Source organism: Ostrinia furnacalis, unplaced genomic scaffold (genome assembly GCF_004193835.3).
Source record: "Ostrinia furnacalis isolate ACB-3 unplaced genomic scaffold, ASM419383v2 OfSCF5820, whole genome shotgun sequence".
Lineage (NCBI taxonomy): Eukaryota > Metazoa > Arthropoda > Insecta > Lepidoptera > Crambidae > Ostrinia > Ostrinia furnacalis.
Genome location: NW_021136059.1, coordinates 361,874 through 374,816, shown reverse-complemented (window position 1 = coordinate 374,816; position 12,943 = coordinate 361,874). Strand labels below are relative to the sequence as shown.

The following is a 12,943-nucleotide window of genomic DNA, read 5'->3' as shown; positions in this document are numbered from 1 at the left end:
ACTCACACAAATGAAATTCTCAGCTTAAGTTGAGAGGACTGTATGAGATCTTTAATTTTCACTTTAAAGAACCATAAGTCTCATTGAACATTATTAGTACAACATTGAACATTAGTACATAAAAATAAGACCTTTCTGAGTCTCTGTCTGGATTTTTTTATGATAGGTATTTACTAAAATGTTGAACGTCACACGAGATGCATCATTTTAGGCGATTATCACACTGCGCCGCGGTACGCGGGACGAAAGATTTAATCATTGTATGCAAGTACCTCAGTTTGTATAGAAAACACGCGCGGCACTTCACACTGACAACAACTTATATGAAATCACGCGGACCGCGGCGCAGTGTGATAATCGCCTTACTGGATACAAATACTTAACCTTAAGTAACATAAAAACTTAAAAAACATTCCACGATTAATTCTAGGTAGGTAATATTAATCTTTAACCACTTATCCACTATTTGTAATGTTATGCAATAAGTAGACAATTTGAATATTTTAAAGATAATATTCGAATATGTAGTAAAGTTCTCTCTTCGTTACTGATTCAGTTCTCGAAGTACAGGTAATCCTGAAAAAAATAAATTATTGTAAAAAAATTTACTTGTATTTTATTGGATATTAGCCAATCACAGGTTGATAAAATCTTTATGCGACTCAAAGCTCAAAAGACATGGAAAGGTGTTACGTACAGGCTCAGACAGGAACAGAATTATATTTGCGTTAATAATATGGAATTATGCATGCGTATTATAGGTTTTTAGACGGTCAAACTTATCAGTAGAATGGACTTACGACGAGCAGGTACTGATGAGCGCCAAACGGATTTATTTTATATTATCCACAACGATGAAGCTCTTGGCCTGCATCTCACCTGATGAATCGTGATGATCAGGCCGATGGTGGAGGCGAGCTTCACCTTACGTATCTTACCTTCAACTGCCGAAACACAACAATGCTGTCTAACATTATTGAAGGCGACAGACTTAGATAATATGGTGGTAGCTAGCCAGGCGGACTTAGAACAAGCTCTACCACCAACCAAACCGAACAGAAAATCTCTCCCCACAGGATTCGAATCGGGGACCTCTGGGTTTGAAGCGTGTGATCTTACCACTAGAGTAAAGAGGCAGATTTTTGACTTACAACCCGGTTACTGCGCACCAGGCTTACGTGACGTCACGTCGATGCTCTGGTACGGGCGGGGCGAATGCAGGAAGGTGTGCGGAGGAGGAGAGTCGCATTCCAGCAAGGTGCGCACTTAGGTAGCACTTAAGGTAGATATAGACTTACGATGAGGAAGCAGGTGCCAATGATGGCGGCCTTGAAGCGCACGTCCAGGTCCACGGGAAACTCCAGATGGAAGCTGTCGGCGTCCGTCAGCGCCGTGCGCCAGCCGCGCCACACGCGCTTGATCACGCCTATGGGCCGCTTGTCGGCGGTTTGTATCTGCCAACAAACAGCAACAGGAATAAAAAGGAGGAGGTGATTTAGTCGACACCAGAGTTACGTAACAAAACGAAACTGCGGTTGCAGCACAAAACAGTCACTTTTCAGTGACGGCTTTTTCATTATTTTTTTTTTGCGGGTATTCGTAGCCGCACCAATTACATAAACGAAACTAATAATGATAATTCATTTCCATAAATAAGCTAGTAGTAATTAGTACAAAGAGATAGATGGGAATAACGGCGCGGGCTGTACAAAATAACTAAATGTATATTTTTTTAATGCATTATCTGAATTGTACAATTGTTTATTGTCCTAAATAAAACAAATAAATAATAACTGCTGCAACGAAAAACAGCAAAATTGAAGACTTTTCAGGACGTAACGTGCACTCATAGCTATATTTGAGGTAGCAATAAGAGCGTATCGATCATCAATACGTAAAAGTATACCAAGAGCACCATGTGTAGTTGTGGACCAGTGCTGAGAAAAAACAAACGCAAGAAACTCGGTCACTATAGCCCTCTTCGCAGCAAGAATCTGGATGGGAAGCCAGCTACGTACCAAGTATACACAAGGTGGACAGACGACGTCAAAGCTAAAGGCTGTCACCAACCGGCCAATCTGGAAATCATTGGGGGATACCTATGTTCAGCAGTGGACGTCTGGTGGCTAAATGATAATGATAATGAGACTCTCATCAGGAGATCCCTCTCACCACGTAGTCGGGCTCAAAGCCGGTGACGACGGGCCCCTTGACACGCAGCACGGGCTGGTCGTTGGCGTCGTTGATCTGCAGCACGGGCTTCGTGAAGGTGAACTCCTGGCGCACCACGCTCACCAGCTGCCCGCCGATGCAGACCTTCATCTTGTCTGGCCCGAACGTGTACGGCCGCCGGAGCGTCATCACCTGGAATTGGTTTGATGGTGTCTTAGTAAACGAAGAACGAGGCACCTGATGTCATGCCCTGAGTGCCCAAGCAACTGCACTCAGGAGGATTTGATGAGTGCTACTGACAACGCCACTCTTGTGGCGGAGTTTTGGGCTGACACTGTGTAGGTTTGTTGTCGACACGAAAAGAAGAAGAAGTAAACGAATCACTGAAAACTGAAAGTCCAAAAGATCTCACTACGTGAAACTGCGTTCAAGAGAAGGATCAAGCTGAGGAATTAAAATACTAAAATCGAAATAAAATGTAGTATTCGGAAGACGACAGAACATTAATAGGAACACTGGCATCTGACGTAATTAAATAATGGGCATGATTTTCCAGAAAAAAAAAATAGGCTGATTTTTGCGTCAACTAGTCCTAATAATAATACGACCATAGTACTATTATTTCTGGGTATGTAATTGAATAATATTGCCAGTTTTTTTTTCGACTCGACTCTACCTTACATAAGTTAAGGTTTACTGTGTAGTCAAGGATATAAGCTTACTACCTCTTATGGCTCTACTTACTTCTAAAATATCTTCGTAACTTCCCAAAAAAGAACAATAGCGTGACCAGAAGCACCTTATTATAATAAAACGGCGCCCTATTACATTACAACCAGAGCTAGACGTTATCAAAAATAATGAATTAATTTGCCCGATACTCATCTACAGTGAAATAAAGCTCAGCCACACGCGACTGGACTATTAGCCCTTCACCCTGACCCTTTAGGACAGCGGCTCCTAAACTTTTGAGTTTTGCTCCTTAGTTGAAGACTGTTTCAAAGTGACATTTCTTTACAAAACGTCACATTAAAACAGGGTTCAACTATGGTGTAAACTTTTATTAATAAGGGAGTTGGTGTATGTCGGCTGGACTCCTAACACAAGCTTAATTGTGTAATTGACATCAATTTAACCATTAATTTCAAAACGCCATTTAGCCTTGAAGATTGAGTTGGATTTCAATTTGTTATTTTAAGGGAAATTTAAAACGTACCAAGTTTTGACAGCTCATAAAAAGTTAAGTGGTTTTATGTACACAATTATTAATCACTACTACAAAAATTACTAACCTAATCTGAGTTACCGTACAGTTTGATATTTTTATCAAAAGATTATTTTTTATATAGGGNTTCCGAAGGAATATTAACTTTATGGTTAAAACTTGCTTGGGTAGGCATATCAAAAATTAGTATAGGTAAATCATGCGTGTTGATTCAGGAGTGGATACTCGACACTGGACCACATCTATGTAGTAAAGCAATTATTTGAAAAGGGCAGAGAATTTAACTTAACATTCTACTGCTGCTTTGAAGATTACAGCAAAGCCTTTGATTCATTGGAACACGAAGCGATTTGGCAAGCACTTAAAAACCAAGGTGTAGAATGTAAATACATCAGAATTCTTAAACACATTTATGAAAACATCAAAGCCAAAATCAAGCTAGAAAAGCAAGGTAAGGAAATAAGAATAGAAAGAGGTGTACGTCAGGGCGACCCAGTATCACCTAAACTGTTCACTGCTGTTCTGGAAGAGGTGTTCCAAAAATTAGATTGGGAGAAATGTGGACTGAATATCAATGGTGAATACCTGTCGCACTTGAGATTTGCAGATGATTTGATTATCATCTCGCAATCAGGGGCAGGGTTACAGACTATGCTAAATGATTTGGATACAGAGAGTCGTAAAGTTGGACTAATCATGAATACAGAAAAAACTAAGGCCATGACAAACGGGAACCAGGAACCTATCAACGTGAACAACAACATAATTGATTATGTAGACGAATACATCTATCTCGGTCAAACAATCTCGCCAATGGATCTTACATCTAAGGAAATCAACAGGCGAATAGGTAATGCATGGAAACAATACTGGAGTTTAAAAGAAGTGATGAAAAACCCTGTAATGAGCATGACTGTCAAACGAAAACTTTTCGATACTTGTGTACTGCCTGTCCTTACATATGGCTGCCAAACCTGGGCGCTGAATAAAACTCATATCCATAAACTTGAAACATGCCAAAACGCAATGGAACGAAGCATGATGGGGAAAAGACTTTCTGATAGAGTAAGAACCACCACCATAAAGAATTGTACAAGAACAAAAGATGTAACAGTAACTATCAGAAAGTTGAAATGGAGATGGACAGGACACACAATTAGAGGAAAAGAGAAATGGTCTAAATCTACAATGAACTGGTTCACAAGGCATTTTAAGCGAAAACGGGGAAGGCCACCAAGAAGATGGGTAGATGAAATAAAGGCCACAGCTGGAGGTGGATGGGCAACAGTTGCAGGAGATAGAGGAGAGTGGAAACAGTTGGAGGAGGCCTTTGCCAAAAGGCACACAGACAAGTGTCAATTAGAATAATATTAAACTCAATCAATTTTAAACTCTGTATGTCTGAATAAAGGCTTATATTATTATTATATTATTATTATATTTTTTAACCCCAAGGAGCCACGCACTTCAGATTGAGAGCCGCTGCATCAATACAATCAATGGCTAGTTATTGGAAAGTATTCTGTGAATATTTGCTTGAACACAGTCAATTAAGGTTGTGAATAAAAGTTTATTTATCGTATAACACAATCGACTCTAATGGCTACCAGTTAATAATGTTTATCTAACGTTAAGGAAAAAGCAATCAGTAAATGTTTGTTTGACGAACTAAAATAGTCAATTCGTTAACTACAAAATCTAAGGTACGTATCTACCATGTAATCTAGGCACTACTTTACTTTGTTATCGAGAGATTGTAAACAGAACTCTTCCTGCAATACGAGTCGTGATTAAGATTCCAGTGTTATCAAACCGACACAATCAATTACAACTCAAGCGTATGACGTAGACCACCCATCATTCACATAAGTAGGTACTTTACTTTTATCGTAAATGGTGGCAATCACACCGCACCTACTCGTAATAATCAGTCTTAATTTCTTTATTTGTATAGACTACTAGCGGCCGCCTGCGACTTCGTACGCGTGGAGCCGGTTTTACTTCCTTAAGGGTTAAAAAACCATGCTTCAACTGCAACAAACATTTAAAAAAATATAATTGGTCCAGGCGTTGTTGAGTTATGCTCTTACCAACATATTTTGCGATTCATTTTTAGATAACTAAGGAGACACATGACGTCTCATAATCTTTTTGCCCTATCAGCGCTTCGAGACCAACATTTGGCAAATGCCAAGAAGAAGCGCCGCAATAAAATTAACTGGATACAGGTTACATACTTACATAAGAATTGCGAGCAGGTCATAAAATAGAAAAGGCGTTGATTAAATAGGAATCGAAATAACTCCCATTATGTGGGTGGTCTTAGAGAGCGGTGCTAAGAGCGGGCTATTTCTGCTAACAGAAAGAAAGATTGATTGTTCCTCTGAGTGTTACCGGACAGTGTGCAGAGGAGATTCGTGGTAAACACGTATCGAAGGTTGATCAAATCCATCGGCAGATTGAAACTGAAAAACTACATTTTACTTGGAAATGTTAGTACCAAAACAGCTCTCAATTGTGTATTTTGACACCAATTAACAATACCTACATTCCAAAGTACAACTTTTTCAAAATATTACATCATTCTTTCTTAAAAAGTCAATTACTCGTAGTATGATCTACTGTAGGCAGATATCTAGGCGTTAGAACTCATTAAAAAGTTAGTTGTTAATTGAGTAAAAGAGTGACATCATCGGCTTGAATTGCCATTTAAATCAATAAAAGAGAATTGCGATCAGGCAGCTCGTAAAAAGTGGTACCTACTACCAGGCCTCCGTCACTCGCCTATGCCGGCCGAGATAATTACCTACAGCGCGCGACAACTTCAAGTTGCAAATCAGTCCGGGCCGCCACGCGCCTGTTTGCACACGCGTATCTATACACGCTCGGTCGATCATAGTCGCAATCAAGGTTTATTGTTCCAACAGCACTGTTATTCTTCTTTAATGAAAAATTGTAATATTTAGGAATAATAATTAACTGTAGTGATTTAAATAAAAAAAAAACTACACTTTTTAAATAATAAATTATTTTGAAATACTTATGACAAAAAACTATAGCAAAAAAATTATTTTAGCTAATAAAAACATTAACTTTACTTCACCGTGTCTATTTTCCGACACTACACCTTTTAAAACTGTTTGTTTAATTTCGAATTATCGCAACACTGAAGTTTATTAATAGGTACTTTAGAGATGGTACGATTATACAAACTCCACTAGATTAAAGTTTTCTAATCGTAAATACAATAAATGCTTCTTAAAATTAAGTTTTTATTTATTTTACTTTGCTCATACAACCCTGACGCTTGAGCGGTGACGTAGATCAATTCTAAACACAAAAAAATGCGCTCTTGTGAGCGTAGTAGTAAGGTGCGATTTCGAATGCACCATGTGCGTTGGATATTTTGCATTATTATTATTACCGTTAAAATGTCGGCATCTGATCCTACACAAAGGAGTGCAATTTCTGTTGCTACTATTATGTATTCTGTGCTACTACATCAATTGATTTGTAGTATCAATTTCGCTATACCCACATTTCGCTTTGCTCTCAATTTGGCATCCATTGCTGCGGTAAAAACTGGTCTCCTCAGCTGTCTTTATGGGCCAGCGATAAATTAGTACATTGCAATAAATTGATCGTGATAGAAGATGAGTTCCTAAAACAATAAGGCTCCTAAAGAATGAAAAACTTAGTGCTACTTTCTTCAAATTCAATAAGCCAAAATTTCTTGAAATACTCGTGTTTTTCTTAAAAGAATAGTTGTAATGTATTGCATAAATTACTGATAAGTACCTAGTCCTGTTAAACCTATCCTACTGAGCTAAATACTTGTGTTACGAGTGGATTCAACACAACAGCAGCAGCGGGGTTCGAACACTCGTTCCTCGGATCTCGAGTCAACCAGTCCTACATCTTGTTCATCATCATCATCATTTCAGCCATAGGACGTCCACTGCTGAACATAGGCCTCCCCTAATGCTTTCCACGTTGATCGATTGGTAGCGGCCTGCATCCAGCGCTTCCCTGCTACCTTTACGATGTCGTCGGTCCACCTTGTAGGTGGACGTCCCACGCTGCGTTTTCCGGTACATCTTGTTCGGCTAAAGCTAACAGAAATAGAGGAATACCCCTCGGACTAAGTTAAAGGATGCTGTGTTACGATTGGGTTCACCACAATAGTCCAGACCGGCAAGATTCGAACGTACCTCGGATCTCGAGTCGGCCAGACCTTCACCATTCGGTTAAAACTAAAACATCCCGCAGTCTACAGACTTTTAGTCAGCCGTTAGTTTGGTCGACTTCCAATTTGTATGAGGAATCGGCTGTTACAAAATCAGTGTAATTTGCGCATTTCCATACATGTTCATACTAATTAAAAGCCCGATCAAAAACTATCGGCCGACTAATAGTCTGTGGTCTGCAGGGTGTCTGTGGTCTGCAGGGTGTTTTTTTTTTCCAAATAGGCTTTTAAAAACCTCTTACACGTCCCAATATCTAACAGAAATAAAAGAAAAGTAATTAACCTCGTTATCCTGCGCGTCATGGATGTTGATGTGGAAGGGCCTGCTCTTGGCGCTCATGAGCATGACGCCGCCGGTCTCCTTGGCGTAGAACAGCACCTCCCCGTCAGGGTCGGTGACCACGTACTTGTTGCCCTTGAACACCGTCATCTTCTGCCGCACCAGCACCCGGGATAACGGCAGCAGCTTGGCAGCTCCTGGAATTTGACGGCTGATGCATGAGACCTCAGATCATAGATGAGACTTAGAGCGCTTTTATTTAGGCGACTTTAGCAGCGCGACAATCGATAAATTGATAATTGAAAAGTAGATGACAGCGGATGCCTGCCTTCATATTTAAACACGCTGCTGCAGCGTTGTTGTCGCGCTTCTGACCCCCTAATGTTAAAGCTGTCTTACACCACTTTTACACGTCCCAATATTAACCCTACCACTATGATCACAAGTAAACGATGCCTGCTTAAGTGAAGCAGCAAATCGAACGCGCAACGTTTAATAGAGCTCTGTAATTAGTTCGTGTGTGACCTTGTGCGTCCACGCGCACTGTGAGACCTCATGGTAATGTTTGTGAATACGGACGTAAGAGCCCTTTCACATTTAGGCGACTTGACTAATTTATCTAGATGACAGCGAATGCCTGCCTTCATTACACGCCGCTGCCGCGTTGCTGTCGCGCTTCTGACCCCCTAATGTTAAAGCTGTCTTACACCTGTATGATCACAAACGAAAGCAGCAAATCGAACGCACAGCGTTTAATAGAGCTCTGTAATTAGTTCGTGTGTGACCTTGTGCGTCCATGCGCACTGTGAAACCTCATAGTAATGTTTGTGAATACGGACGTAAGAGCCCTTTCACATACGCGACTTGACTAATTTTTTTTTTTTTTTTTTTTTTTTGATAGGAGGCAAACGAGCAGACGGATCACCTGATGGTAAGCAATTGCCGTCGCCCATGTACACCCGCAACATCAGTGAAGTCACAATTATCAAATTTATCTGCTGTCGCGCTTATGACCCCCTAATGTTAAAGCCGTCTTACACCCGTATAATCACAAACGATGCCTGCTGTGAAGCAATAAATCGAACGCACAAGGTTGAATAGAGCTCTGTGATTGTTTCGTGTGTGTCGTCGACGCACAGTGGACAAACGCATGCATGACAGACACGCTGCTAATAATTTCATACTACCTAGTATTATAAAAACGTTGCTGTCGCGCTTCTGACGCCCTAATGTGAAAGCTGTCTTAGGCCTGACTTCCACCAAAGTGAAGAGAAAATGTGTTTGAATAAACAATCGGATTCCCGTACTGAAGCTTAGCGTAGAGATGATGGGAGGATAATATGGAAAAGAGACACTGCATTGTAACTTTATTTTTAACATGACTGATACTCGTATAAAATTATCTATACTTATAATAAATCTGTAGAGAGGTCAATTCTGTACATGAAATATTTTTTCAAAATAACTATCAGGGGGTGATAAGTCATCGATACTCATGCCAAAAATACAATCAGTAAAATTTTTGTCTGTCTGTCTGTCTGTCTGTGGAATTCCCACGGGAACGAGAATTAGCGGGAAAATCCTTTTGTATGAAAAATCTAAACCGCTTAAGTTAGACGCTTGAAGTTTACTAACTTAAGTTAGACGCTTAAGTTAGTAAACTTAAAGCTTAGTTACAACAGTATATTGCAAAATTCCCACGGGAACGGGAGTTAGCGGGAAAAAACATTTGTATGAAAAAATCTTAACCGCGTAATCTTACGCGGTTAAGATGAAGGGGGTAAAATGGGATCCACGCGTACGAAGTCGCGGGCGGGCGCTAGTTAACAATAAAATTCAGATGTAGACTAAACAAAACGTTTTCGTCAAATAAATCTAACTGGAATCTCAGTTCTAATAACATCCAAGCCACTATTAAGACCTAAATCTGTTATTTAGCATTTCCACTCGAAGCTGTTTGTTTTTCCAATGGTAGAGTTCAGTCAGAGGCGATTTGTAACCCACGCCTGTGCTACTAACACTCGACACGAGTTGAAAAATAAATCTCAACAATCCTCGCACGTATTACCTAACTAATTATCTGTTAATATTCCGTAATAAACAAAGGCAGACAATGATAAAAGTGATTCCACTGCTTCTTTTCAGCACCAATCGATATTTTCCAAAATGGCGATAGGGCAAGCTTTAATTTCGGAAATAAGTGCCCTGAAAATGGGCTTTCTTAAACAGTTGTTAGATTTCAATTGATCTCAAATCAAACCTGAGTTAGGGCTATGCTCAAGGCGATTCATCATCACGCCGTAGCGTCGGTTCTGAAGCAACGCTGAGTTGACAAGAAGGTCATTAATAAAGAATTCCAATTCATCACGTAATTAATAACATATTTTATTTTGATATTTTATCACAGCTCTGCTTCACCATATCACCATTTCCCTAATTAATGTACCTACCAATTAAATAAAACTGACTAATTAAGTATAGTCCAGTCAATAAAGCATTATAGATGGAAATCCGTGGAACACAATTTCTGACTTCGGGACTTTATTTAGACTAGTTAGGAGGTGAACATAGCAAAAGTCCCCGCCCTTAGCCCTTGAGCCGGCGGGGTGAGGGGGGTTTAAAGGTACCACTTTTCGGTTTTTCGCTTAATCCTCGGAAACTATGCGTCCTAGTTACACGACTACTTTGAACCAAAAAAAGCTTATTCAATTTGCTACAGGTGAGACAGTCAAGTTTTTCTACATCTTTTATAGTTTTCACGGCATCTGCTCTAGAAGGTCTGTAATATTGGAAATTTTATTTTTGTCTTACAAGTTCCCATCAGGAGAAAATCGACTAAACCAAAATTAACCAAACATTTTAGACATGCGGGAGCATGTTAAGCCTAGTTCCAGGGAGGGGACTGCACCGTGCGTATATTTATACGACCCAATTGGACTCCTCATCACTCAAAAACTACTGTGCATTAACACTTCAAATTTGGCTCATATGTTGAGACTTGCAAGATAAACATCAGCTTCAAATTTCATAAATATACCTCAAACGGTTCTTTAGGTATTGTTCTTTAGTTAATTTAGTGCTAAAAGTACATTAATAATGTATTTAGGTAGAGCTGTTTCCTTCCTTATTTGCTTTAAATTGTACCTACAGCTCCTATCCTTATTGATGGTATATTATTATTATTATGACGGAATTAAACCTAAAAATGTCCATCCGCAATATTAAGTAACAATTAATCATCTTTAATTATTCGTTCATTCGTTCGTTTCAGCCTAATGATGTCCACTGCTGGACAAAGGCCTCTCCCAAGAATTTCCATGACGACCGGCCTTGCGCTCCCCGCATCCAAGCTCTTCCCGCAACCTTCACCAGATCATCGGTCCACCTTTAAATAATAATTAAGATAAATAATATATTTGATACGAATACATACCGGGTGGGCATGTGCAGCTTCCAATCATGGCCTTTGCCTCACTCATTTTTCCAATTAACTTGTAACCGCTCTTAAAATGACAATTTAAACTTAAATATTTAATTCTTCATTCGTTCCCACCACTCTTTAATACTGCGCACTCTATAGATTCACTTTTATTAATCAACAATCAAATTACAAACACAGATAACCGAAACTCGTTAAAACCTTGTAAACCAAAGCATAACGTCATCTGCAAGTTGTTGAATCGTATAAATAGTTAATCGTTTTTATGATATGTTGTTACAAAGTTGTAAATGCGAATGTTGGGTAAACAAAATGTATTTTCGAGACAGAGGCGCTCGCACGACGCCGGCTGCACCGTCACTGAGTCAGTCACGGACGCCAACTGAACCTTCGACGACGCCGCGACGGGGCCGCGTCACGTGCAAACATCATTATTCGGCACTCGACTACGGGACTATTCCCACCTCTCGTTCCCACCACTGCAACTCCTGTGTAGCCAGGATCTACAGCTTGACCGCCACAAAAACCCAACCAATGAAGGCCAAGTTTGTCCCGGGGGAAAGTTAAATTGTCATTGGACCCGCAACGAAATTAATCAGAAGAACATAGGAGGAGTTCGAAATTAAGGTTCGACTTCCCTCCATTGCAAAGCGGATGACAGGTGACAAACAAAGGTTTAAAACCTTTAAAAAAAGATTATGCACCACGGACAATAAATTAAATTAAGGGGGCCTATCTTATGAGCAATTAGCAACTACCTGCCAATAATATTTTTCACAAAATCGCTTAAAAGCACGGAAATTTTTCCTTGTCGCGACAAGATCGGTGTAATAAATTGCGGAAACAGATGTATGTTGTATTGAATTAAGCATTATATCACGTTCATGTTTCCAAAGATCACACTCCCACAAGATATGATGGGCAGACTGCTCATGACTGACATCATCAGTGGAACACTCGCAAAAAGGAGACGGAACTAGTTTGAATTCGTGAAGTTTATGTTTAAAGTTGCCATGTCCCGTGAGGAACTGCGACGAGCAATTCGGCACTCGACTGTGAATGTCTGGGAATTTAGCCACATTTTTCGCCATAACAAAACGGCATGTCTGACGTAATGCCCTCCGTCTCCGTCCGGCACGCCCGCTATCAGATTATTAGTGTGCGTAAAATTACCGGTTTAAACGAGTCTGAAGTAAACATCTAGGTTTCTTTATCCTCATTTGGGAAACAAATAATGTAAATGTTATCACTCTACGAGTATTAAAAGTTATTGTATTACTTGTATTAATATTGTACCTACTCCACACATTAGCCAAACTACATAGGTATTAATGTCGAACTTTATGAACGCACGTATCTTGTTACCTGTGTGAGGTAACTCTATTTTGATAACAGATAACAATGTTTCTTTCAATTGAGTTCATTGAGAATTCAGTGAGTGAGCTCGAGCATGCTAAAATATAAAAACATATTATTTTTCAAGTAAAATCTGCGAAAATCCAACATGCTTTGCATAGGTAATTTATTTACCTACTCGTTTTTTGTGTAAAATAATGTTAGGTACTGAATTACACACATGAA

The 12,943-nt window shown here is 39.7% G+C and overlaps 1 protein-coding gene across 1 annotated transcript; it reads right to left on the bottom strand.

Annotated features, from left to right (window-relative positions):
* Positions 1–332: 332 nt before the first annotated feature.
* On the bottom strand, positions 333–11,788 carry LOC114361579 (phospholipid scramblase 3). The gene is made up of 5 exons (XM_028316657.1): positions 11,357–11,788; positions 7,927–8,120; positions 2,173–2,364; positions 1,299–1,454; positions 333–576 (listed from the first exon to the last, which is right to left on the bottom strand). The coding sequence occupies exons 1-5, from the start codon at positions 11,400–11,402 to the stop codon at positions 553–555; spliced, it is 612 nt and encodes a 203-aa protein (XP_028172458.1). The 5' UTR covers positions 11,403–11,788; the 3' UTR covers positions 333–552.
* Positions 11,789–12,943: the final 1,155 nt, after the last annotated feature.

Bases quoted from the DNA above. Each gene is read 5' to 3' on its own strand.
- LOC114361579 (XM_028316657.1), bottom strand. From the start codon at position 11,402: ATGAGTGAGGCAAAGGCCATGATTGGAAGCTGCACATGCCCACCCG. The intron at 8,121-11,356 runs GTATGTATTCGT...GTCAAATTCCAG, and splicing joins AAGCTGCACATGCCCACCCG to GAGCTGCCAAGCTGCTGCCG. The intron at 1,455-2,172 runs GTGAGAGGGATC...GTTTGTTGGCAG, and splicing joins GCTTTGAGCCCGACTACGTG to ATACAAACCGCCGACAAGCG.